The sequence below is a fragment of the Nyctibius grandis genome, chromosome Z (assembly GCF_013368605.1).
Source record: "Nyctibius grandis isolate bNycGra1 chromosome Z, bNycGra1.pri, whole genome shotgun sequence".
Classification (NCBI taxonomy): Eukaryota; Metazoa; Chordata; class Aves; order Nyctibiiformes; family Nyctibiidae; genus Nyctibius; species Nyctibius grandis.
The window spans coordinates 11,464,482-11,491,830 of record NC_090695.1 but is presented as its reverse complement, the minus strand read 5'-3'; the positions used below and the strand labels follow the sequence as shown (position 1 = coordinate 11,491,830).

The 27,349-nt window shown below is 39.3% G+C and overlaps 1 protein-coding gene across 2 annotated transcripts in view; it reads left to right on the top strand.

Annotated features, from left to right (window-relative positions):
• The window catches only part of NADK2 (NAD kinase 2, mitochondrial), a 34,604-nt gene extending 8,103 nt beyond the window's left edge, over positions 1-26,501 (top strand). The window contains exons 2-12 of one of the 2 annotated variants that reach the window (XM_068423642.1): positions 7,808-7,896; positions 8,505-8,593; positions 10,131-10,212; positions 11,527-11,610; positions 14,078-14,214; positions 15,245-15,323; positions 17,705-17,848; positions 20,023-20,078; positions 20,162-20,215; positions 20,681-20,804; positions 23,635-26,501. In XM_068423642.1, the coding sequence (XP_068279743.1) occupies positions 7,808-7,896; positions 8,505-8,593; positions 10,131-10,212; positions 11,527-11,610; positions 14,078-14,214; positions 15,245-15,323; positions 17,705-17,848; positions 20,023-20,078; positions 20,162-20,215; positions 20,681-20,804; positions 23,635-23,773 (1,077 nt within the window). In that variant the 3' untranslated portion in view covers positions 23,774-26,501. Of the gene's footprint in view, positions 1-7,807; positions 7,897-8,504; positions 8,594-10,130; positions 10,213-11,526; positions 11,611-14,077; positions 14,215-15,244; positions 15,324-17,704; positions 17,849-20,022; positions 20,079-20,161; positions 20,216-20,680; positions 20,805-23,634 lie in introns of those variants that run through there. The other variant, XM_068423644.1, reaches the window with a different exon arrangement.
• The last annotated feature ends 848 nt before the right edge of the window (positions 26,502-27,349 follow it).

Sequence of the window (27,349 nt, the reverse complement as noted above, 5' to 3'; positions counted from 1 at the left end):
ATCATATAATGGTTTGGGTTGGAAGGGACTCTGGTTCCTGCCATGAGCAGGGACACCTTCCACTAGACCAGGTTGCTCAGAGCCCCATCCATTCTGGCCTTGAACACTTCCAGGCAGGGGGCAGCCACAGCTTCTCTGGGCAACCTGTTCCAGTGTCTCACCACCCTCACAGGAAAGAATTTCTTCCTAATATCTAATCTAAATCTACCTTCTTTCGGTTTAAAACTGTTCCCCCTCCTCCAGTCACTACATGCCCTTGTAAAAAGTCCCTCTCCAGCTTTCCTGTAGGCCCCTTCAGGTACTGGAAGGCTGCTAGAAGGTCTCCCCAGAGCCTTCTCTTTTCCAGACTGTACTGCCCCAACTCTCTCAGCCTGTCTTCATAGGAGGGGTGCTCCAGCCCTCTGATCATCTTCATGGGCCTCCTCTGGACTCACTCCAACAGGTCCATGTCCTTCTTATGTTGGGGGCCCCAGAGCTGGATGCAGTACTGCAGGTGGGGTCTCACGAGAGCGGAGTAAAGGGGCAGAATCACCTCCCTCAACCTGCTGGCCACGCTGCTTTTGATGCAGCCCAGGATACGGTTGGCCTTCTGGGCTGCAAGTACACATTGTCGGTTCATGTCCAGCTTTTCATCCACTGGTACCCCCAAGTCTTTCTCCACAGGGCTGCTCTCAACTCCTTCATTCCCCAGCCTGTGCTGATACTGGGGATTGCCCCGACCCACGTGCAGGACCTTGCACTTGGCCTTGTTGAACTTCATGTGGTTCGCATGGGCCCAGCTCTCAAGCCTGTCAGGGTCCCTCTGGATGGCATCTGGTCCCTCTAGAGTATCAACTACACCACTCAGTTTGGTGTCATCCACAGACTTGCTGTTATTAGCATAAATACAGTAATTGAAGCTCATAAATGATGCTTGGTGTAATAATTCTTCTCTAGTTCAAAGAAATTGAGGGTGGGCATGCTGTGCTATACTTACTGTGAAAGCTGGTGTCATATCCAAACCTGCACATCTGTTATATACAACCACCAAATTCACCTCCCCCATCAGTTCCAGCTGATGCTAGAAAATCCACTGAAGGTTCAGGGTTGTGGTCCAAGGTTGCTGTGGCTGTGCTTCTAGCAGACCCTTATCTGTGAAGCACTTGAAAGATGCAGATTTCTACTGGGCAGGTTCTGCCATGGCTAACTGCTCAGTTTATTTATTTTTATCTTTTTTTGTCTTCTGCACTTTATTATCTAAGATTCGGAAGCTGAATCATGCTTTATCCCACTTATTTGTATGCAGCTTATTTTTACATTACGAAATAGGAAAGCTTAGTAAGTGAGAGGATCTATTAAAAAATGAGAAAGTTCAGTGTCTGCCTGACCTGTGAGGAAAAGTGGATTTGTTTTTAGCATGACAGATGAACGTATAACTTAACAAGTAGTTAAGAGCAGAATGTAGGAAAATAACTTGCATGCAGCTATAGGTTGTCAGTCTTTGACTTCGGTACTTAAGCAAATTTTGAGTCAGTGTTCCTTATTGGTCAGGGAAGCTGAGAGAAGTGTATTATTTGAAGCATGTGCTATATTCAAAGCTGTTTCTAGTTCAAAACTTAACCATTTTGGAAAAAAAAAAATCCATATTCCTGTCAAAATAAATACTTGTTTCTTTTAAAACTGAGAGCAAAACCAAGAGCACTAACTTTATCTATACTTGGGAGATGTGATTAATCTAGAGAGACAATTTCTGAAAATACAGGACTTTTAATAGTGCTGTACTCTGCTTAGAAATGGTTAGATGATTATACCTATAGTGGTCAGAGTATTTTCCTCTTCAGGTTAAAATTAAAACTTCTGTATTTAGCTATTGCTCTCTAAATCCATGTTTGGAGGCTCTTTCTGTAGAAATTGGGTAGATTGGAAAGTGATCTGTTCTTGTTTTCCTGCTGGGCTGTGTGTGTGGGCAAGTTCATTGTGGAAATTTGAGAGAGTAATCGTTTCTAGATCTATGCTTTTTTTTTTTTTTTTTTTTTGTTTGTTTGTGCTTCTAGTCAGACATTTGTTTAACTCCTGAATGAGCAACAGTCATAAAACAACTGATTGGTACACCGAGGCATTAACTTCACCCTGGTGCAGTAGCAGTTTAAGGCAACATGAAGGTTAGTGCTGTAAATTCAGGATAAGCCTAGTAATGAGAACATGAATATATATTTTATATATCTGTATTCATATATAGCCAAAATGTATCTGAAAAGTTCCTGTTAATCTTAATGTACTGGGATGAGATGTAGAAGGTGCTCAATTCACAATTTCAGTCTGGACAACATCCACATTACTGTTTTGAGAGTATGCTATTTTATACTAATGCTTAGGTTAGCAATATTGGTAAGACTTTGCCACTGCTTTTCTTTTCCCCATCCTATAAATCAAGGATCATAATCCACATATGTAGACAACAGTGGGTATTCGGATGTTGCTTCTGTATTTGTGGCCACAAACCATGTCCTCGTTGCACAGCGTTGTTCCTGGAGAGCCAGCATTACTCAAGGACAGCAGACCCACAGTTCAAACCGAGTGGGGCGAGACTTGTGGGAGGTGAGAGCTCAGACTCCAGAAGGAAGGCAGTCAAGCAAATGTCTCTTGCTGAAATGACTGTTAAAGGAGCTCTGTGCAAAATTACCCTTTCATTAAAAAAGGATCAGGCCAGAAGATAGAAGAAGAGGTTTTTTTTAGGCATTCGGTCTAGACGTTTTCTCCTTCAGGCTCCTAAGGAAAAATGACTCCATTACAGAGCATGTTCTGCTCTTCCAATGCAAGCTCTTCTGGAAGCCTGCTTTGCATTGCAGCTCTGCTGTGAGGTTTAAGAACACTGCTGAAGCTATGCCTGGATGTATTTTTGGCCAGTTTGTCCCTGTTTTCGTATGCTAATGCACTTTTAGCCAGAGCAGCTCTCATCTGTATATTAATGCATTTTATTTTACAATCTTGCATGCTATTGAGATCACATTAATAGGCCTGCAGTTGTACTTGTTTCTTTCCACTCTCCATGAATACTTCTGCTTTCAGGTACTTCCTCTAATGCCACCCGTAGCTGTCTACCCTTGTGCTCTGATGCAACATTTCCTGTACATTTTACCTTTATTTTGTCCTATTCCAGGAGCCTCAGCAAGTGAGACTCAGCACGTTTCATGTGTGTTCACAGACCTTATAGCTGATAACGTCTGTTCATCAGTACTTTTCAGTTTCCTTTGCTCTTAATGATCTTTCCAGATAACCTCTGAAAGAAATTTACGTGAAGTGCAGTGCTCCAGACCTGCGTGTGGCCCCTCACATAGGCTTTTAGAACTTCAACACCAAGAAATGCCAAGTGTGCTCTGGTTTGAAGATCCTGAGCTCTGTAGACATAGCTTTTTTATTTTCTAGCCCATGTCTAGAAAGTCAGTCTGCTGTCTGGCAATTTTGGGAAGAATATCACTAAGTTTAAATGTGTGGTGTTTTGCAGTATAGTCCTTGTACTGTACTGGCAGGCTTCTTAACGTCTTTGTAATTTTTTAGGTTTTCTGTGTTAGTATAGGTGATTTTGCAGGAGTATGTACTACTATCCCATGACACTTAGTTTAGGGGTTTTTTTTTAAATTTTATGAGGTTTTCTTCAGTTTCATGGGCCAAGAATAGCTGCTTATTCCATGAGAGGAAGTGACTTTTCATGAAAAGGTCACTGGTGAAATGAAGTAGAAGGATTACTTTGGGTGAGGACTTCTTCCTGTAAAAATTCAGAGCTCTGTTGTTTAACTTCATTTGAGTCTTAATAAGGATTTTAAAAGAGAAAACCTGAAGAAACTAACTTATACAAAGTACTTATATAAATGTTATTGGGTGTTTGGAATAACTCCATTTTTCTTCAGGTAGGCTGGATACTCGGATCAAATTGCTGCTCTGTACAGCTTAAAATAGCAAATAAACTCAACGTGGGTCTATCATAATAGAGTTTTTTCACATTTTAGCCAAGAATGTCAGTACATTATGTAAAGATACCTGCTCTGTAAGACTGTCAGACTTGCTCTTGGATGTTGAAAGTGCAGTGTCCTGTCAAACCCTTTCCTTTTGGAAGAGTGACGGTGACAATTGTAAATCAGAGCTTCCTCCGAAGGAAGAAGAATTTGCAAGTTGTCTTCATGCAGAAGCTAAAACCTGTGGGTCTTTTTGAGGGGTCAGTTGGTAAGACCCAAACCTGACATGGGTCCGTCGGCCTGTCCCATCAGTTGGCTCGGTAGCCAGGCTGTCCTGCAGTCTGGGGTTTTCTGTACATCACAAGTTCCTCCCAGGCTCTTTGGGGAGGTGATCACGCAGTCAGCAACTGGACTGTCTGATCTTTGCCTCCTGCTCTTTTAAGATAAAAAGGAGGTGGTGGTCTGAGATTGTCTTACTCTTTATACTTGCTGCAGAGCTCTTAAGCAGCATTTGTCATAGTTTTAGCATGGCATTCAAGTCCTGGGTATGAGGCAGGACCAGAGGCAGTGGGCACAACCTGAAACACAGGAAGGTCTGTCTGAACATTGAGACACTTTTTCACTGTGAGGGTGACTGAGCACAGGAACAGGTTGCCCAGAGAGGTGGGGGAGGCTCCCTCTGTGAAGATCTTTTAAAGCCATCTGGACATGGTCCTGAGCAAGCAGCTCCAGATGGCCCTGCTTGAGCAGGAGCGTTGGACCAGATGACTTCCAGAGGTCCCTCCCCACCTCAACCACTCTGTGATTCTGTGGCCTCTGACCACAAGAGCTGTAGGCACTTCTCTGGTTCTTTGGAACAGTTACATGAAAAACAGCTGGCTCAGGCAGGCTGTCCCTTTGTGAGTTCTTAGATGAATGAACTTGTGAGTTATTTATCTCTGAGCTAGAGGGATGAGGCTAGAGATGAGCAGACTGTTTTAATCTCTGGAGCTTTTTGCAAATTAGGACAATTCATTAACTCCATAGATGTAGCTTAGCCATTTAAACTGAAGGCCCTAACTATTCATTTATCTTGTTGCTTAGTGATACCTGCTTACTTGTTCTAGAGCTAAATTCAAAGAGGAGACCTCTACCCATTAGATACCTGTTCTGCAGTGCTGCTCTTAGTAAGAGTAGAAGTATCCACAGAAATTGTTCATCCAGTCATCGGGATACTGGCAGTTTATTTGCTGAGCATCCTCTTCAGCTTTGTGAAGCTGTTGATGAAATAAAGCAAATGCACGTTACAGAACAGACTCTGTTCCACAGCAATGACACTACCTGTACCTCTCCTTGCTAGTAATGCCAATGAAATGTTAGCTGTAGGCTTGCCACTGATGTTGGTGACTCAAAAGCCTGCAAATGATCATACAGAGATTCATTGCACTGTCATTGTTCTGACATAAAAGCTCTCTTCGATCAAGTTGAAAGATAGCATGCTGACAAATTAGCCAAATGAATGAGGTACATGAAATTGCAAGATGGAGTTTGTGGCTTCAGTTGTGTGTGGAAGTAATAGTCTGTGGAAACAGCAGCCTGAAAAACGTATGCTGCAGCAGCAATCCGCTTGTCAGGTGCTTGTCTTGCATTCGCAGCACATATTTCTAGAGGAGGCATGAATGGGAACCCTGGTTTTAGTAACACGGTTGATTTTTTTGAGGTTATTTGCTGTGTGTTTCTTGTTCTTTTTGGTGGTAAAGCAAGGTCAATTTGTGCTTCAAACGTCCAATTGAAAATCCCTCTACTAGCGAATTATACCTGTGGTGCTCAGTGGCAGATGTTGTCTGTGGGAGGTGAATATCTTCTTCTCTCCTTTCCCCTTCCTTTCTGCTCCAAATGGATCATGAGAGGCTGACAGCAGACCCAGCAGTGGGCAGTGCTGTAACTGGCCATACCCATGTGTACTCTTTTCCTCCCCACAGCGGCACGGTGGCACCGTTCAAGTTCCCAGAGCAACACCATGGGCTTTGGAGGAGCAAGAGGTGTACGGGAGTAGGAAGAAGAGGTTTAAGTGTGTGAGGCAGTTAACGGGACATAACACCCTGTACCCCAGTAAACCAGTACTAACAAGCTTTGTAAAGGTGACCTGAAAGCTTTGTCTGGATGTTTTCTAATCACCCATATACTTACCTGTGTGTGTGACCAAGCACAGCTGGCAGCTACTCCTGCTGTCTGCCTGTAGTGCTGTTTGTGGCATTCAGGTGAATTGTAGGAACCCATCTGCTGGAGGTGGTTTCCTGATCCCAGCTGTAAGACTACCTAAAGATTTCATTGTGCAAGTTAACCGCTGGTCATAAACACACCAGGCAGGACAGTGATGCAGTTCCAGAGCGGCCAATTGCATTCTTTTCTGCAATTCCTTCAGCTCCGAGTCTGCTTTGCACTTAGCTTATGGTTGGATTTCTTGACATCAGTGGGTGTCAGGTGAAGAAAAGGTTGCATTTGTTGAGTATTGGATTGCAGTTAATTGTGATTTTCATATCCTGCCAGTCCTCTCGCCTTTGCTGTGGAGTTCTGTGGTGTGGGAGTCTCTGTGGGAATGGGATTAGATGTGGCTGTCTGGCATCACTTTCTCTTGGAAGGGTGTGCAACTTTGAGTAAAGGCACTTGAATAAATTGCTGTAAGTGCTTGTTTGAAGCTTCTGGCACAGACGAATTTCTCTACACAAATGCTAGGAGAAGTTCTGTTTCTGTGCTGGTAAATTGAGTTTAACTGGTCGGGCAAAAGGAAGCAATGCAGTATATTTGTGGAATAACTCAGGCTACAAGGAGCCTCAGGAGGTCATCTAGTCTAGCCTGCTGCTCAAAGCAGTATCACTTTCATTATGGATGTATTTATAAACTCCTTTTGCTTAACATCCCTTTCACCCTCTTTTTTCTACTTGCTCTGTCTCCATGCAAACACGTATTTGGCAGTACCAGCCCCAGATGAGCACACTAAGTGAGGTGAAGAATGAATGCATACAGATGGTGACTGAAATACTTGCTCAGAAGAAACCTGTTGCAAAAAACCTAATCTCAGCCAGCAGTCTCACCTACCTGCTCATAAGAGTCTATCTGTATGAACTGCAAAATGTTTCCATGGTCTAAAGAGTGTGTCGAGGTTATTTAAATTCTCTGGCTTCCAAGAAGAATGATGCTAGAATACAACTGCTAAATACTGTTTGTCTTGTTATTGATGTGAATTTGTTTGAAAAATCTGGTCTATAATCCAGGGGATAGTATCAAAGGTAGTAGGCAGATTGTCCTTAAGCTTTTTTTGACACAGGGGAAATGTCACCTTTGTCACCACTTGGCAGTCTTCCATTTTAGCTCAAATACAATTTGAAGGTTAATGCTTCAGGTATTTAAAAGATTCGTGTTTTCTTAATTATCATTCCTGTTGCTTTTTCTGTTGTCCTCTTTCTCTATAGCATAGTGCTTATAACTCTACAAGTAATTATCTAACTGTTCTGGGTGCTTCTAGAACATGATAGGAGTATGGTTAGTATAACTATTTTATGTATATTTACCTAGAGTTTAAATTACTTAGCAGATTCAGGGAAAGCAAAGTGTCTGAAGTGGCACAGAAGCCAATGTAGCATACTTGTTTGCATATTTATGTAGAGCCCTCAAAAGGTCTGTGATTCTTGGCTGCTGTGGCCACGTAACTCATTTAATGAACTAGTCAATGTAAGCTGACTGGTCTGTATATAGAGATTTAACTAATGGAATGCTTATAAAAGCATGTGTCTCTACTGAGATAAAATACATGCTTGTTTATAGCTTCTATTTGTATTACTCAAGAGCACTTACTGTAGTGATTAACTTCCACAAAATCAATTTATGTCTTACAGCTTGCCTTGAAGGGGTCTAACTATGCTGGTCTGCTGGAGCGGCATCGCATTCATACAAAAAACGTGGAGCATGTTGTAGACAGTTTACGGTAAGAACATATGGGTGTTGAGAATTTCAGGCACAGTGCAAATGTACATGGATTGTGTAAAACAATGAAATGAAGCTTTGTCTTACAAGCTCTAATAAAATAGGAATACTGAAAACACGGTGATGCAGATGAACAGTTACTCCCGAAACAATGTGAACTAGCTCAGTTCAGTTAAGTAACACACTCTGTTATTATCTTGAAAACAAATGAAAAATCTGTAAAGGATTTGTGTGAGTGTCCCTGCAGGACAAGGGGCAACGGGCACAAACTGAAATACAGGGAGTTGCAACTGAATATGAGGAAAAAATTCTTTACCTTGAGGGTGACAGAGCACTGGAACAGGCTGCCCAGGGGTCTCCTTCTCTGGAGATATTCAAAACTCGCCTGGACACGACCCTGTGCAATGTGCTGTAGGTGAACCTGCTTTGTCAGGTGGTTGGACTAGATGATCTCCAGAGGTCCCTTCCAACCCCAACCATTCTGTGATTCTGTGAAATGCTTATGAGCCAAACCCCACTGTAATTCATCCTTAATTACATGTCAGTTTTTCAGAAGTGTGTGACAAGGAACAATATAGGATGCATTCAGGCTTTTTCTGCACTTTGTAGGAACGAGAGGATAGAAGTTCGTCTTGTTAAACGTCGAGAATATAATGAAGAGACAGTTCGGTGGGCAGATGCTGTTATATCAGCAGGAGGTACGACTTTATGGAAGGGAAGTATTTGTTTCAGTTTGTTTTCATAGATATATTTTTCAAAAATATTTTGCAGTGTGGGAAGCATCTGGAGGTATGCACATTTTGAAAACAAATTGCTTACCTAACTGTCAGAAAAGATGACAAAATGCAATGGTTGTGACCATTCTACTTCTAATATCTAAAATTGTAGCATTAGAAGTAAATCCCAGTGCATGGCCACTTTGGAAATGTTTAGTATTGCCTTGTGTAAAACAGTATAAACTGTGGAATTTACTATGGTTTCCAACTAGAGAGGATAAAATACTTGCTGTCATGTGATTGATTATACATAGTCCTAAACCCTACTCTTTGGTTTTTGATATGTGAGGTGGAGACTAACAAACTACGTTTTCCTCCCCTTGCTCAAAATCTCTTTCTTGCTTTCACAATTCCAGTGACTAGAGTATCCAGTTGGATGGTATGGGTATAAGTATGCAACTTCCGAGCAGCCTGTGCCACTGCTTAGAGCTTTTGAAATGAACTGACAGAGCAACTAACCTGATTGTTTCTTGTTAACATTGGACCACAGAAGTTCATTCAGTGTTGTTTTTGTGATACGTTGCAAATACTGCAGTGTGTTGTTGGGCTCTGACATAATGTTCAGTCATCTGTGGCAGTTAGACTTGACCACTGCTCTGCCTTTCTCTCCTCCCCACTGATCCACTTTGCCCTTGGCTACTGTTTACCATGCAGAATGGGTAGAAAGGGATATGTATACATTCCGGAAGCATCCTAATATACTCCTGTAGATTTCAAAGAACTCCTCTAAGCTGAAGATTAAAGTGCCAGTTTGGCTGTGGCAACATCTGTCATGGTTATGAGGCAGGCAGCTGGGAAGTGATGCATCATCAGAGGTTTTCAGAGCTTATATCTTGATGCAAAGACTGGTTCAGGTTATAGTTGTCCTTCTGTTTAACAGACAGGAAAGAATATCAATATCTGAAGAAACCAGTGACACTTAGATTTCTGCTTCAACAGTTTTATCTAAGACTTCTTTTGCAAGCGTGCCTATTTGGGGCCAAATAAGACTTTTAAATTGTGCCTTCTAGGAGAAAAACTGAGATGGAACGAAAGTCATTGTTTTCATGTAATTCACAGTAAAATTTGGTATTGTTTCCTGTCTTCTATGGCTTTGATTAGTGATACTTTGTAAATTTATTTTCATAAAGAATTTCTGTTACCATCTGGTAAGATGGTAAGAAATTTCCATAAATGTCTTTTCAAACTTGCTTTTTTCAAATTCAATTGCCTGGGCATGTATAGCTGTCAGGTAAGTAGTACTTTTTCCAAACACATTTGTCATCTTGAATTCAGTTGTCACTACTCTTCTTTGAAAGGTGTCAGTAGTTTTGTGGTCCCATTTGATTTTTGTGCAGCTTTCCTGGTCAGTTATTGATACAAAAGCACATAGTGTTAATGCTGCAGTACACGTGAGACTATTTTGCTTTGAATACATAAATACGAAGTGAAACTAACTTTTGTTTTGCCTTTTCTATAGGTGATGGTACAATGTTGTTGGCAGCCAGTAAGGTCTTTGATAAATTTAAGCCAGTTATTGGAGTAAATACTGATCCTGAAAGGTAAAAACACATTTAGGAAAGCAATGCTTTATTTAATATCAGGACAATATGTAACTGTTTTCATGATGCACGAGGCATGCCTGTGGCATTTGGCAGCATAAATGTCTGTTTTAGTGGATTGTAGCTATCAAGTGAACCTGTTGTTTTATTAGAAAAGTTTCACAATGAGTTACCCTGTCTCATCTGAGAGGATATTAAGTACTATTGGATAAGCATGACTGTGTTAAACTGCCACAGCCATTTTCACACACAAGTGTGACAGCACTTGGAGCTAGTTAACTTGTATTACTAACCAGAAGTTTGAGGCTAGAGATGGCAGTACAGAACAGAGGCAGGAAAAGGGACTTAACAAAAGCAACTAACAGAGTGGTGCCTGAACACACAGAAATCTGGTTTCTTTATGAACAAGGCAAATCCTATTGGAAACCTGACAGGGCCTCAGATGAAGAAGTTTGTTCTGGTTTCTTTATGTAAACCATGTCATACCTCAGAGGACGCAGTCTCCTCAGCCAATTAATGGCATTTAGTTGTCCTATTATAAACTCCACACAAGTTGCATCCACCTAGCCATAAGATTGATTTGGGCAGGTGGATGCAGTGTATTAGTACTGCCTCGTTGGTGTAACTTTCAAATGGATGGCATGTAAAACAGCATTCACCAAGGTGCTCTCTGCTGAGATTTCCAGATTTAGGTTTCTGCTTTTGATATTACCAGTTAATTTAGTCTTAGTAGATAAGAAAGTCGTGACCAAAAGTTTTAATTCCTTCCATACCTTACTCCTCTTCCAAAACTTTTCAAATGCTGTGAATAGATATTCTACAGTACCAAGCCTGAATGGCAGGGTTCAAATAACAAATGCCTTCAAGTTATCAAATATCACTCATGAAAGGGGAGCGGTGTTTAGTCTTCTGGCTTTGACATGAGATTCTTTTGATCTCAGGCATGTTGCTTACCTGTCTCATATCACTAACTTGTGTGTAAATTGAGGAAATTTTCTTTCTAACTTCCTTGCCTAGAACTATTGTGACAGAAACTATATTAGTACCTACATATTTCTGCAGGATTATTATCTGAACAGCCAGTTTTTAGGGGAAATGTGGGAGAAATATCCTGTGTCTCACACATACACCCCAGGAGCTGAAAGAGATGTTATTGTTGCTGATGTGCTATTATTTAAGAACAATATAGGTTCGTAAAGGTCAAAGTGTAGCTTTGCTTTATGTAACAGAAAGATGTTTGTTTTGTTTTGGTTTTTAAAGATACCAAATCTTAATAGTTATACTGTCATTTTCATTGTCCTTTTTTGCTGCCAGATCAGAGGGTCACTTATGCTTGCCTGTGAGATACACGTACTCGTTTCCTGAAGCACTACAGAAGCTTTATCGTGGTGAGTTCAGGTAGGATTCACTGATCTTTGGTTTTCCAGAATATATTGTGATTGGAAAATACTTAATGATGTGCAGTTCTTAAGGAGCAGACGATGCTTAGTAAAATCTTAATGCCTCAAATCGTGAATTCTGTGTAGGTGTTTACCATGTTGAAAAATGGGTTTGTGGTCAAGAGTGAGATTGGAATGAAAAGAATAAAACTGACTGCCAGTTCCAGCTAAAAGACTTTTGCTATGACCTTCAGTAATTGATTTTCTTTTCTGACTTAGCAAATTCATAAATGAGGAACTGCGTTGTTGTAAAGGGTGTATTTGTTTACATATTTTAACACTGGAAAGCATATGTAGTACAGTGATGGGCCATACTAATAGAAGCTAATGAAGCCTGTACAGTTACGAAACAGTGAGTTGCATCTGGGGTTTTGGTGATTAAGGCAGAGTGGCTTAAGGTTTGTTAACAGATTAGTGTAAGGCAAAACTTCTCTTTATGCTGAAGATAGCTTGATGTTTTCAATACTAGATGTTCTTAAAATGGAAGAATCTCACATGAATTAAGAAGGAAGCAAGCTGAATTTTAAAGGACAGACTAGGGAAGAGTTTTTTTAATAACTATTTAAAAAGAGACAATGTTCTGTATTAACATTCCAGAGTACTTCTATGATGGCAAACCATCAAACAGGAATAAGTTATTCATGTGAAGATATATTGCAATTGGGTTTTGTTTATACTTCCAGCATATTTAATTGGTAGCTTGAGGTGTAACTGTATTTGTGCCATAGAAAAGTTCTGAAACGAGGTGAACACAGTCATCAGAATTGATTATAAATAACTGAAGGGGTTTCAATAGGTATTGCTAAATGAAAAGGTACTTTCAACTCACATATTCTGAGACTTACAAAACAGAAGCTTTTAACTGTCCAACATGCTAAGTTGCTTAGATGAAGCTGGTAGTGCTAATGCAGGTAACCTCCCTTGATAATCTAGGCACTTCTAATGTTTTGTTGGATGCCATGTTATATTTTTGTTGCTGACACTCCTGTTGTTGCTCGTTACGGAGCTGAAGCTGCACCAGAGTGAAACAGAAAGTATCTCCATGGTTATTTTTCCAGAATAATAGGAACTGATATTCCTAAGCAAGGACCTGAGCGGGTGTTCCCAGATTTATTTGGCCCTAAGGAAACTTTAAAATAGGTGGGTAACTGGATCACCCTGTCTGGAAGAGCTTCTGGTGGCTCAGAGTTGCATAAGGATGGTGAGGTGCCAGAGACTGGAAAAGGGGGATGTCTTTCCTCCTTATCCTTGAAGTGTCAGCCACTTCAGTGCAACAATCTGTGTAAGCATTTACCTTGTAGTCCCATGAAACAACCAACATTATTGATCTATAAAGGATGAACTATATCAGATTACCCATGTTTCTTTTTTTGATGGTCAGTGGTGTAACAGAATCTCAGAATAGGCGTATAAAAGGGGTACAGTCCCATTTTCTAATTTTGTAGGGGTTTTGACATGTTCTAAGTATTGTAAGGAGGCTAGCATAATGATACTCACTGCATACTGTCTGTCTGACTACCTAAAACCATACTTGGAATTTAAGGGCAGATAGGTAATTCTACTAAGGATGTGCTGAATGAGGCTCTGCAAGGATGACAACAAGGCAAAACTAGTAATGTAGCCATATAAAGTGTAAGTCTTCCTTGCTGTAATTTCAGGAAACGTGTAAGCTGGTTACTGTTGCACAGATATCAACAGTATGAACTGAGAAAAGATGTGCTCATCACACTCCCTTGTGATTTGCTTTCTTAATCAAAACTACTATTACTATTTTGTTTTATATAATCTCTAAATTGTAAGAGGAAAAAAGGGATTCATACCTCCTCTAGCAAGAAATAAAAAACCTGAACATTATAACAGCTTAAGGAAGAATGCATTTTATATCCTTCTGTTTCTTCATTTGAATTCCTCTTAAGCATCCCTAAAGTTCTAGGCTAGCAGAGATTCTTAAAATGAGAGGATGCTTGTGGCCTTTATGTATAAAGGGGTAGATAGAGCTGTTTTTCTGGACATCTACAAATATAAACAAAAAATGGTAAAAATACAGCATGTATTGCAGTATAAATTCCTGAGAACTTGTTCTTCTCAAAATCATTGCATCGGTCATGAATTCGTAAGTTAGTATCACATGCCTAAAAAGACGAGTTGTTATCTGTAGTGTTTGTAGATGACTTTTGGCCAGTGTCCTCTTACTTTACACATACAAAAATCATTAGGTAGCAAACTGATAAGTGTAAAGTATTTACATTTAAGTATGATTAACTTTCTAAATTTAGAAATAATAGTGAAAGCTATAAAACTTGAAATGTGACTTTGAATGTATTTAACTTAAGATGCTCTGCTTTGAGAGTGAAGACTCTCTGATCCTATCTAATTCTGTAATGAATATTTCAGCTACTGATACCAACTTCTTTCTCCCCTCTAAGGTGGCAGTGGCGGCAAAGAATCCGACTGTATCTTGAAGGAACTGGCATTAACCCAACCCCTGTAGATTTACACGAACAGCAGCTAAGCCAAGAGCAACACAGCAGGGCTCACATAAATGAAAGATTCCAGGATCAAAGTAGGTTAAAATCTGACAAGAATATAATCACTTTGCTGTGATAACTTGGAATAGGAGATAAAGATTTGTAAGAGTTGAAGTATTTGAAGTCTGGTTGCTGTATTTGCGAGGCAGGGACAGACAGCTCTCATTAGCTGAAGACCCAGATTAAGGTTTTTTAGAAGGGAGTGGGTTTTGTTTCTATATGTTTATTCTGGACTGTACCCTTAGAACCAGTTTTCACTATTAACAGTTACTGTAGAGATGTTTTTAAATAGTATTATCTGCTGGCAAAATACCTGAGCTTTTTTAAAATGCTGTCTCTTAGGGTTACTACAGACACTTGGGGTTACCACATGAACATGTTACTGTGCATTTAGCTGCTCCGCACTAAAAGCATGTGTGTGTGCGCGTGTGCGCACACTCTCAACTTGTGCTAAATTTGAGGTAGATTACAATTGAAAAAGCTGGTCGCAGACTGCCAGCAAGCAAATGAGATTAGAAGTGAGAATCTCTCCCTGGGTAATTCTTTGGTCATCAGACACCTTCGACTGTTTTCTTTATGATGGATTGAAGGTGCACAATTCTATCCTTAACCTGTGTCTAACTGTATTTCCTCACTGAGAAGTCCTTAGTCAACATGAACAATTTGTTAATCCCCCGTAATTACTCTGTGGTATAAAGCCTCATTCTTTGAACTTTATCAGAAATGTCTGTTAAGTCACTGTCAGTGAATTTAACTAGGTTGAAAGAGTGACTGACAGAAGAGAAGACTTCAATCTCTCTGGTTACCCATGAGTTTTCAAGGAAAGCAATGTGTGAACAAAAGTGTCATTGCCTTATTGACCTTGGTTCAAATATTTGTAGTCTCCACTAAAGGACAGTGACTGGCTACAGATGAAATCAGTGAAAAATTGAGTCCTTGAAGCAAATGGAGCACTAGGTCTAGAATACAACCCCAGGCAGCAGAATGAGCAATGAGTTGTGAATTGTTTTTGAAAATTTGCGTTTTAGAGCCATGATTCAAAACTGTTATATTCAATATTTGCAGGATCTGACATTTCTGGTCCACATCTTTTACCAGTGAGAGCACTCAATGAAGTCTTCATTGGGGAATCTCTCTCATCCAGGTATGTTTAATTGTTTGTTATTGCAGCAAGGCACAATTGACTTAATGTCTTTTTATGACATTGCAATGGACAATCAGTGATAGCATGTCTTTGCTGTCAAATTTCAGTTCTAGTCCGTGAATATGTAACACTGATTGTATTGTCATTGATTAAAAAGTGTATTTTTAGAGATATAAGTGCAGTGATGTTAATTTTTGGTTTTCTACCTTCCTGTCTGGCCATTCTTTCATCTTTCATTATTCCTGGCTGTTTTCTTTCCTCTTCATTGTTTTACTCCTTTCCTGGTTAGTTCTTAAGTTAACAAATGCCTTCAGTTACTATCTTTACAGTGGATTGAAGATTTAAGTATCTGTCCTTAAACTGCCTCCTCTCCTGCATCTCTTCTAAAATATCTTTTCATAAGTTTTTAGTATGACCAAGCAGAAATAGCTTTTAGGATGACCAAGGACTCCTTTCCCTGCCTCTCTGTCATTAGAGGCAAAGGTATCAGCCTGCCATTGGCAGAAGCTTTGTTATTGTGGGATAACACTTATTTCCTTCTTAAGAAATGAGTTTGTATCAAATCCTGGCACTGCATTATTCAGGATAAGTTTGACTGTCCTTTCTGTCCTGAAGATCAATGCATTTCTGCCAGCCGAATGATAACAAGAAGGATGTGGGGAATGTGATTGTGGCTGCGGGAAAGGAGTGAAAACATGATCCTTGGTCAGGATTTGGCCAAACTTTTACTTGTATTTTATATCACTTTTCCCTTTATTCTGTATCTTTTTTTTTTTTAAAAAAAAAAAAACTTTAGAGTGTAACATCTTCTTGTGTTTGTACAGTGCCTGGGACACTGTGGTTGCTGCTGGAAACAGTATAAATGTTCCATGAGTGCTTTATCTTCCATCTGGACTGCAGCCTCAGACTGGCAGAAGGAGTTAGTCTTAAAAGAGATACAAGTTTTGCTCTCTACTAAAATCAAACCTAATTTTATCAAGATTCTAAAAAGTTTCTTTAACATACAGTGATAGAGGAACACAAAGCTGCTTTCCAACACTTTATAATAGCCCTCTAATTCTGAGTGTCACAAATGCATTGTGCTCTTTGGTTCCAGTATATTTGAGAAGCATTGAGGAATACAATGCCTGTAGGAACAAATACCTAGTAATAAATATTGTGTTAATGGGACCTTACACTTGAAGACTTAAATAATGATGTCACACAGATGAATCTTCTGTAAGGTTCAAATACACGAGTCTTCTGTGTATTAAGACAAAATGATTCTAGGTGCTTCTTGCAAGGTCTTATTCTGCATGTCAGTTAAGAAAACAAGGAAACTGAAAGAAAAACAAAAACCCTTTTATACCCAGCTTGCAAAATTATCTTAAACTGGATCAAGCTGTGCACCTGTGTTCTTAATTTGCTTCCAGTTCTTTCATCTTCCCATCTTCTTAAGAGTGAGTACACAAAATGCCCTTAGTTACTAAGAATGTAAACTGTTTGACACCAAGTATTCAAGAGGTATATTCCTAGTCGATCCAGACTGAAACATTCATCACCTAAAACAGCTCAGTAAGCTCCTTTTACTAAGAAAGGTGAAACTCAGTCACGCTGAACACAGTGAGTGTGGTGTTTTTCTCAGAGGGTATCTGTTAATCTGAAGACTGTATCATACAGCTTGAATGTATGGCACTATGAACATCAACACCTTTACTTCATAAATATACCCCTGTATGTTCTGAAGCTTATGGAGAGAGACTGTCTGGTCTCTCTAGGCCTAACATTAGGAATCCCCTGGTATATGAATAATACCATGCAGAATTATGATTGTGCCCCAAGACTTACTAAATTTGAGTTTTAGGAAGAATTTGCCCTGAAGAGAAACCTAAGCTTTGCTGACTGTTGTAAAACTAGAACTGTTTTTGAAGAATCACAGTGGATTTTTAATGACTGAAGTGATCAAGAATTCAGCTTGAAGCCATGCTATTACTTACTGAGTGCCTTACCTCTTAGTGTTCCTTGATGTAATTTTATGAGACCCAACCACAGCATAAACACAGTTTTTCAGTAGTTCAACAATCATGCAAGGAAGGTAATGTATTTGTAGTTTCATTTGTAAGTCCAGCAAACCCTGCTTGTATACGAAGATGAGAGAACCCAGATGAACCACAGGGTTCTTTATGTGTCATTTAATACACAAAGTGGCTGAGAAAAACTGCGTACAAGTTCATGCTGCAAATCACTTTTGTCCGTTACAAAAACTGCTATAAAACAGTGAATCAGAAGTGGCTGCCAAATCGGAAACACTGTGCAAAGCCTGTGAAATTGTCATCCAGATTTGAAACTACCCCCTCTAAATCTTTATGTGCTGATAAGGCTATGTGTTCTGTCTTATTCAGGGAGAACTTTAAGTCCTGCAAACCCAGTTTTAAATTCTCGCTTCATAGGGCCTCCTATTATGAGATATCTGTTGATGATGGTCCTTGGGAAAAACAGAAGAGTTCAGGGCTTAATGTGTGTACTGGAACAGGATCAAAAGCATGGTAAGTACATATTGCTGCTTTGATATAAAATACTGCTTCAGATAAGCTAGATGGACCTATTTTGCTTAAGGATTTTGTCCATACTGAGACTCTCTTAGGTCACTGCATGTCAGTTATATCCAAATGTTCTGTTGGTATGGTTCAAAGCTGTCTCAGGTATATGAGAAGAGCAGAGTACCCCTCACTTGTAGGTCTGGAGGGAAGAGTTAAAAGGGTGAGGAGCTGAGGCTTTGAGACAGAAGTTTAGCTTAGGTGTAATTTTGGTGAAATGGTGCACACCACAAGTGAAGATGAATGGTTGCAGGTGGCGAGGGAAAGAGATTCTGCTCTGACTTATGAGCATATTGGTGGGATCTCTGAACTACTCTTGTTGGCTAAAATTAAAATGCTTAGGTGAAGTAGCTCAGAAAACTTATAAAATTCTAAGCTGTAAGAAGAATGGGAAAATGTACTTGGGAACAGTGTTAAGTGTTCTCTGGCACATCTACTGTCCATTCTCCTTCCAAGCCTCTTGGCTCACTCAAACTTAATTGAAAGGGCACAGTCTCTTTGCCAAAATATTCCCCTTAAACAAGGACATATCTAAGCAGAGCTGTGCTAGCTTAATCAAAGGGGTAAATTATCTTAACTTCAGTTTAAACAAGCTGCAGTACTGCATGTAAGTCTAATCTGTGTACAGTGAGAGCCTCTTTCATTTGGAGATCTGGCTGGGCTTATAGTTTAAAGTTGTACAGCAGGCCCTGGGTTTATGTGGCAGACTAAGATGAACTAAAACTGAAGCTTTTAATGAAATTAAAAAATGAATATTCATGCTGTAACCATGGTTACGAGGTTTTACTCCTCATTGTAATTCAGAATTTTGTATTCAGTCGGCACAACTTAGTCCTGGAGGCTGCCAAGGATGAAATTGGCAGACTGCTAGGGGAACCTTCCTAGTATTCAGTACCTTGGGAATGTACAGTCTTAGTTCAGAGCTGTTCTTAGGCATTTCGTTTACTTATACACTCTGTACTGAGCAACCCCAGAGCCAGGGACCGAACTCTAGGATTGCCCATCTCCATTGCTGTATCAGTGTGTACTGCGGGACTTCTCTAAACTGAGGCCAAGCCTCAATGGAGTGATCTTCCTTAGTCTGGTGGTTTAGGGGCTCTCCTGGGATTTCAGACCTCCTCGGACTAAAGGGCATTTAAGTGTCCAGGTGCTTCCTTCAGCTGCCAAAACTTGCATAAAAGGATATCTAGCTGAGAGAGAGAACTATTTCAAACTGTGCATCTCAGTTTCTTGCTAGCGTCTGCTCAGGCTTGCAGGTAGGGAATAAGTGTAAGAAAGAGAAAGCCTTGGACAACCACCTTCAGCAGCTCTGTAGTCTGTTGGATGTATAGTGGATGTCTGTTGCAGTCTGAGGTGTTCCGCTGCCATGACAGAAGTGCTGGACTGAGGATTTTAAGCTGTATTGAGACCTGGGCCACTGAGATGTTCACAGTATGGCTGCACGGAGGCTGTGATTGGTACCTAATCCCTTTCGAGCCTGGGCACAGGAGGAAGACTTTTATTGGAGTTTAGACTTGGTTCAGACTGAGGCTTTATGCTGGCTTGTTGTGCATCCAAATGTGGCAAATGCAAAAGTGTCTGATCTGACTGTTCGTTTTCTGTGTACACCAGTTCTTGTGAGATTCAAGCCCATACCTTAGGATATGGACAAAGAGGAGTAATACTTGTAAAAAAGTGTTGGGTCCCATAAATGAGAACTAACAGAAGGAATTAATTAGCAAGAGGTGGATAGAAGGGATAAGAACACACACAATCTGTAGAACTGTCATGCTTAATTTTTTTTAAATGCAGACTTAAATGAGCAATTAGTGGGGTTTTAAGGCAGGAGGATTATTGGTAAGGAGACTACATCCTGTATATCATGCTCTTCTTTCCTGAAGACTTCACTTAATGGATTATTAAGGTTTACAAAGCCACAGGTGGATTTCAAACCAAGAGCTAATTTAAGGCATTTTTTTTGAAGAAACTGATGTCAGCTCACAATTAATAGCATTCCTTTTTTTTTTCTTCCTGATGTTGAACATAGTTCTTCATCTGTATGCAAGATTTTTTGTTTTGTTTTTGTTTTGTTTTTCTCCCAAGTTGTATTGCTTAGCAAACAAGACTTCTACTTCTCTGTCCAGGTCCTATAATATTAACAAGGTAGCACATCAAGCTGTTGAAGAGATCCTTAAGATTGGTGAGTGAACAGTGGGGCATTTCTGGCCAAGTGTATATAAAGATACACCTGTCTAATTGGAGCTCTTTCTCTTGGCTCAACAGCGAAAAAGCATGGAAGTTTGAGTATGCCATTAAACATGGAACTAGTACAAAAAGGTTAGTGAAAAAGTCAAGATTTTTTTAAGGTGTCTTAACTTTGACTAGTTCGTTTTGTTTGTACTCAATACTCAGCACTGCTTTCAGTATTTTAGCGCTCTCACAATATTAGTCTTTCTTACAAACATTATGTAGGGATATTTGGTGAAAAATGTCTGACTTGATATGAAAGCACTTACCTAGGCTTCAGTATGTACTGATCTTCAAGAGAATTTCAGTTCTGCTGAGATTTGAGACACTTAATATTTAATCACCTGAAGAGAGCTGTTGAGTGTTGTCGTGCAAGAGAACTGAAAGGAATCTTCTGTAAAATTGATTTTTTTTTACAGGTGAAAGCTATTAAACATCTAGCAAGACTCAATATTTCCTCTCAGTAGAGAAGCTGCAGTTTCCTGGAGGAATGTGTGTTTCTGAGAATAACTAATTTTCTCTGGAAAAATTAATGGTTAATTACTCTATTTACAGTAACAAATGATTACAATGAGTCCCTGCTCTACAGTCCAGAAGAACCAAAGATGCTTTTCAGTATTCGAGAACCTATTGTAAACAGGGTTTTCTCCAGTAGCCGGCAACGTGGCTTCTCTTCAAAGTAAGTGTTGGCTGTAGCAGTCACTCAAGAGTTATTTCATTCTGTGTATTTGTCAAAGTGTGAGTAATTCAGGAGTTTCCCTTGAAGTGTTTCAACATCCAGTTTGTGTTTTGAAGGGCTAGAGTATTGTTCTCATAGTAACAGGAAGAAAATGTTTGCAGGTTGTGTTATGTCTTTTTAATGTTTGATCCATGCAGAATCTTACAGAATAGAAGAATCTCACTGTGCTGTTTTGACTCTGTGCAGTTTTCCTCAGTATGAGACACAGGCATTGACAAACTGGAGTGAATTCAAGAAAGGGCCACTGAGATGATTAGGGGGCCAAAACACACGGTGTGTAAAGGTGAGACTCAAATGGTGCTTTTGTTTAGCCTGGAGGAGACAAGACTAAGCAGGGTGGATCCAGTTGCTGTTCTCAGCTACCAGTGGATGGTTACAGAGGAGACTGAGTTAAACACTTATCAGAGCAGAATATGGGGCAATATCCATGATTTTATAGGATGCAAGATTCTGATAAAAAAAGGAAAAATTTTTCACGGTGAGAATGGTCAGGCAGTAGAACAGGTTACCCAGAGATTGTGCTATCACTGTCTTTGGAGATACTCAAGACTTGACTGGGCAAGGCCCCAAGCAACCTAATCTGTCTTGGAAGTAAGGCTTGCTTTGAGTGGAAGGTTGGCCTAGATGCCCTTCCAAACTAAATTACTTGGTAATTCAGTCATTTTAATTTAGGGCATTTGCATCAGGGGAGGTTTAGATGGGATAATAGGAAATATTTCTTCACCGAAAGGGTTGTCAAGCACTGGAACAGGCTGCCCAGGGAAGTGGTTGAGTCACCATCCCTGGAGGGATTTAAAAGATGTATAGACATGGTGCTTATGAAATGGTTTAGTGGTGGACTTGGTAGAGTTAGGTTAACGATTTGACTCGATGATCTTAAAGGTCTTTTCCAACCTAAAAGATTTTATGATTCTATGATTTTTCTGGAGCTTGCCACAATTAAATATAAATACATGCAACTGTTAGTTATGTGTTCAGAATAACCCTGTTGAGAACAATCACAGAATCACAGAATCTGCTAGGTTGGAAGAGACCTCTGGGATCATCGAGTCCAACCTTTGACCTAACACCACTGTGTCAACTAGACCATGACACTAAGTGCCACAATACAGTATCTTAGTATTAATTAAATGTTAATTCAACCTTTTATATAAAAACAAATGTCTAAAGGAGCTCTGACTCCAAGGAGACCCAAATTCTGCTCATTTTGAGCCACATCCGTGTTACAACATTTTATGACGTAGTAATAAAGGACATCTCTGGCTACTGGGACTAAATATTATGATATTAGATGCACACTGTGTATGTGTCGTGTCTTTAAATATTTACTACTTCTTAGTCATTGGGATCTGGGAGTTCTCAAGGGTGAGTAAATCTAAAGAGATGGAAGAGGAGAGGTTAAAATAGGAGCAAATGACTGCATTTTCATCCATGGGTTCTACAGGACTAAGTCTTACCTAATTTAGAGTCTTCAGCATGGGATATACTATAAAAACTATACTGGAGCTACAAATGTCTGCATATCTATGAGGGGTATCTGCCCATTTTTCCTTTTCTAAGTAGAATTTGCTGCCTGTCACGTTGATCTTTAGCTCTTGATACTAGACATCTCCTCATTGCTGTTCTTCATCTTTTTTGACATAATAGCTGCCCAGAGTGAAATGGGGGAGTGGAACATGCCTCCATGTTCTCCTGCAGTGTCCAGACTTGGCTGTGTTTTAGCGCTGCACAGGCTAGTTAAGCTTTGACACTGTGGCTGTCCTTCCAAGCTTTTCATAGTTGTGAAAGATGTGTCTTCCTGAAAATTTAAGTCACTGGATAATTGTTGATTAAATTTGGGAGATCAGAACATTGTCTAGACTGAGGCTTAAGTCAGAAACAATCAAGCACATCCATGTGAGACTGCAGTCTTGCAGCTGCTCTAGCCTAACTGTTGGTTCCCATCTAGCAATATGAAAAAAGTTTGGAGTACTCTTTATTTAATAGTGTTCTTGCTTTCTACGTATGTGAAAGGATAAATTCCAATGGTTGAGTTACTTTTCCTCTTAAAGGTAAGTGAAGAGGAAGACGTTTAGTAGCTTTATTCTGTCTTGTCCAGCCTTAAATTTTATAAGCTTAAATTTAAATTTATTAGCTTAAAGATATAGTAGTCATACTCTAATATTGACAGTAGTATGCTGCAATACCTATTTATGATGTTGTCTGGCAAGCATTCTGACCTTCAACTCTGCATTTGAAATTACTTTCCCTTTTCTCTGTGAATGATTCATGTAACAAAATAGACTATATTAATATCCAAATTATTTGAATCTCAAGCATTGCTAGTTGAAACTGCATGTTCTACTTAACATGAAGACCATACATTAGAATCATAAATTAATTGAAAACTTTTCTGTGAAAGATTAAGTAAATCACTACTAAATGGGATCATCAGTAGCTTTCTTTAAAAAACACACCTAAACTGCAGTTTTCAATATCAAGTGTTATGTTATAGGCTGTTCTCAGACTCCTGGAGCAATAGTCTCCATTTGAACGAGTCCTTCAGTCCTCTGGACTCTTTGCTATGTCTGTATAAAGTACTGATAGGTTGGGGGATTCTAGTACTTAGTACCATGCGAAATTCTTAAGTATGCGTCCGTGTGATTAAGCATTTACTGACCCACGCAAAGGAATGTCCAAGAACCAGTCTCATTGTTCAGATAAGTGCTTGTGTGAAATACTTAATTCTTTTAAGCTATTTTGTGAAAACTTATTTTTTGGGTTTTTGCAGAGTCTGTGTCCGTTCCCGATGTTGGGATGCATGTATGGTTGTAGATGGAGGAACATCTTTTGAGTTCAATGATGGGGCGATAGCTTCAATAATGATCGATACAGAGGATGCACTGTGCACTGTTCTGCTGGAAGAATGAAGGACCCTAGTATCTTCTGCTGAAACAATTCTGGATCCAGAGAGCAAACTTCTGGGGATAGACAGCACGTCACAATGCTGCATTATATTGGAAGTTGGCCCTTCTGGGTGCGAGAACATTTGGAGGAAGCTTAAGATGCTTTTCATTCCTTTGGGTTGGGGGAACCTTAGCCTGATATTTAAGCTTTTTTTTGCATCTGGTGTAAAAGAAATATATCTGAAGTCTTACCTTTAACTTCAGTGAAAATTGACATTTTAACCTGTAAGGCAAACATGAAAGAACACCTTTTTAAACACAGATAGATGGGTTCGAGTATTAAGTCAGTAGCATTAAATATCCAGATGTACAGTTTTTTAGTAACAGTCTGGGACTGATGAAACTAAACACCTTCATACGTATACTTTTGTAGAAAAGCTGTCAATCTAGCAATTTGATGCAAGGATATATAGATTTTGGTAAATCCGGATGACGTAATAGAAATGGAAATACAAACCTTTTGTATGCTTTTCAAAAATTTTTCAACTTTGTAGTTTCATACAACTTGTGACAATTTTTTTTTTGCTCTTCCAGTATTTTTTCTACTTCGTAGATTACATCAAAAGTAAAAGTCTGGTTTAATCACATGTTGAATAAGGTAGCTTTTACCTTTTTCCTATAGAAGGACTTGAAACCCAAGGGTTTTCTTGAGCTCTTTAATAGGAATATACAAACTATAGGAAACATGTTGAAGTAAGATATACTCCTTCACTGAATGGATTAGCTGGCTAGCAGGTGTTCAGTCACAATAGCGTATGTAGGTACATTAAGAGAGATATTTGGCCTTATTAAGTTGAATTGTTTGGAATTGTAGGTTCTGAATTTTTTTGTAATTGAAGAAGAATGAGATGTGCTGGGTGCTAGTAGTTGGAGCACAAGTTAATACCTATACGTCTTGCAGTTTTCCAAGTATCTCTTTTTAACTTCCCCAGAAAGTTTAAATTTCCAATCCTATGCTGAATTCTACTGATATTTAATTGGCAACAAATTAATTTTAATTTTACATGCCTCTGATCATGTGTTAGGTAAGCAAGATGATAACAGAAAGAAAAAGCTCTGCTGGTAGAAGAGGAAGCGACTTTTTAGATATTATTTTAGAGAAACTGTGAACTATGACTGCCTTTGAAAGTCTGTGCTGATAACTGCATAGTTGAGGGCAGAATTTGACAAAATGAAGATTCCTACAGCAGGAACTCTTCTGCTACATGTCTTGAAACAAATGAATTTTGTCCTGTCTACTACAGATCTATTTCCAAAAGTGAGTTTTCTTCAAACGACTTTTGAATGAAGAGACTTCTGTAACGGATGTTCTCAGGTCTGATGGAAATGTTCTCCAGTGTGGCCAATCAGTTGTATTTATTGCCAATCACAAAATATAAACTGATCTTTATAGGTGGAGGAAGTGGATAAAGGATTTTTTCCTGCTACTGCTTACATGTTTGTACTCACTCTAAACCAGAATTTAGAGGAAATGGATTTGACCAGTCCATTCAATTCTAGGAAAATGTGATACTGATGGAGCTTTTTGAATAAGCTATCACTGTTTGTGTGCATTTCACCTTTTAACTGCGCTGCAGATTGAGTTATTTACACTACTATCTGCTTGAGTTACCAGGATTGCAGACCAGAAGGGGAAAATCAAAGTAGCCAAATACTCTTTCAAAACTTGGCAAGTTCAGGAATTATCAGAATAAAGCTCTTAATGTCTAAAATAACCTGAAAAGCTGGTCAAAAGGTAAAGATGCAAAAGACTAATCTTTGTTTAGAAAGTTGGCTGTGCCAGAGGCTAGGGTGTTTTAGTTATTCCTAATCCATCTATAACCAGTTAAGGATGGTTTATGTGGTGCCTCTGTCTAGTACACTAGTCACTATGCTGTTAAGATTAAAAAAAACCCCCAACGAACCAACCCACCAATAACACTAATTTATGACTTCCTAGGACTTTACCACTGTGTTAGATCAGAGGTTTAGGTATTGAAAGTGTTCTTGAATACCTGCATAGACAAATTTACAGCGGAAACCCTGTCCCCTACTTTTCTAGAGACATTTGCATGCTGCAATGTTTTCATGGAGACTGATTAGTCTGATCAGGGTACATACCTCTTAAAGATGCCTGTCATTTGTTACTATGAATGCTGAGACTAAAAGGCAATGTTTTCAGGTCCTACAGACCCAAAGTAGGATCTGGTTTAGGGCTTAGTAAGAGATTTCACATTCAAATTCCTAACTTACTTAGCAAAATGGAAACCTGACCTACTCATGAGTGGCCTCTACTGGTTTTGTCTGTATTTAATTGCACTTCTGTTGAAGCATTTACTGGTGAATGCTTGATTTAAATAACTAGGATTCAGAGATCTATAATAGATAAACAGTAAGCAGCTACTTTTTTTTATTAAAGAATTGTAGAATCCTTTTTAAGGATCCTTATTACCAAGGATTGCAGTACGGACAACTTAACTTAACCTGGTAGACAGTATTCCGTGACAGGACTGAGTATTGGTTTAACACTGATTTAATCTGCCTCAGCTGTCAGTGAACTCCGCACCTCTTCTATCTGCTGAATCAAATTCGTGGTCTTTTCATTTAGTGCCAGTCCAAACTGTGTTGTGTTAAACTAGACCTGTCATTCTTGGCTTTTTTTAAAAAGTGGTGTTTATACATTATGTAATAAAAATTAAAAACTTAATAGATACATGAAGCTGTCCTGTGCTTTGTTTCAACTTTCGAAAGTGTTTCATGCACTCAGCTTCTTCTCACTTACTGTGCAGTTTGTTTTAAATAATGCTTTCTAAGCCTTCATACTTTAGGTAAAATATGTAGCAGTTTTTGGTATGGATTGCGTGGAGCTATTTTCAGTTAGGAAAAGGTCAGTGGTACACCTTATCCAGAGGACTTCCATTATGTGTCTACTACAGCTGCCATCCCAAACAATAGACCTGCAATAGAAATGATTGTCCTCTTCCAACACCAAACCTGGTACTCAAAAAAACCCAAGTTCAGGACTATTCCTTCTAGCTAAAGCCATACTACTATCCCAACTCTGTACAGTGTTTTAAAGCACAGTCTATTAAATGCTACATGTATTGGTGATAACACCCCGTCCTCTAAACCACCATTGTTTAGACATTGCTTGGACAAATTTCTCCTTTTTTTTTAAACCCATGACATAAAGTTGGTGGCATGTCAGGGAAAGTGTTCTCCCCTCCATCAGTCATTTCGTACAATATAGCAATTCCTTAGATTTTTATTAAATGCAAGAGAAGTTGTATGGGGTTACATTGTGCATAGGCAGAAGAAGCATTTACATTAGTGCTGTGCTGCAAAGATTTTACTTTTTTTTTCTTGAAGTAATTTAAGGCATAAACCTAAGGCTGCAAACTGCGAAGCAGCAGAATATCCAGTATCCTCCAACCTCCCATCACGTCACTCCAGCTTTCACAAGGTATGTTGCCCATTAACTCCTTTGTAAGGGTCACAAGCCCATTAGTGACTCAAGTGTTTCTTGCACTGTTAAATTTACTAAAAAGCAAAACAACTTAG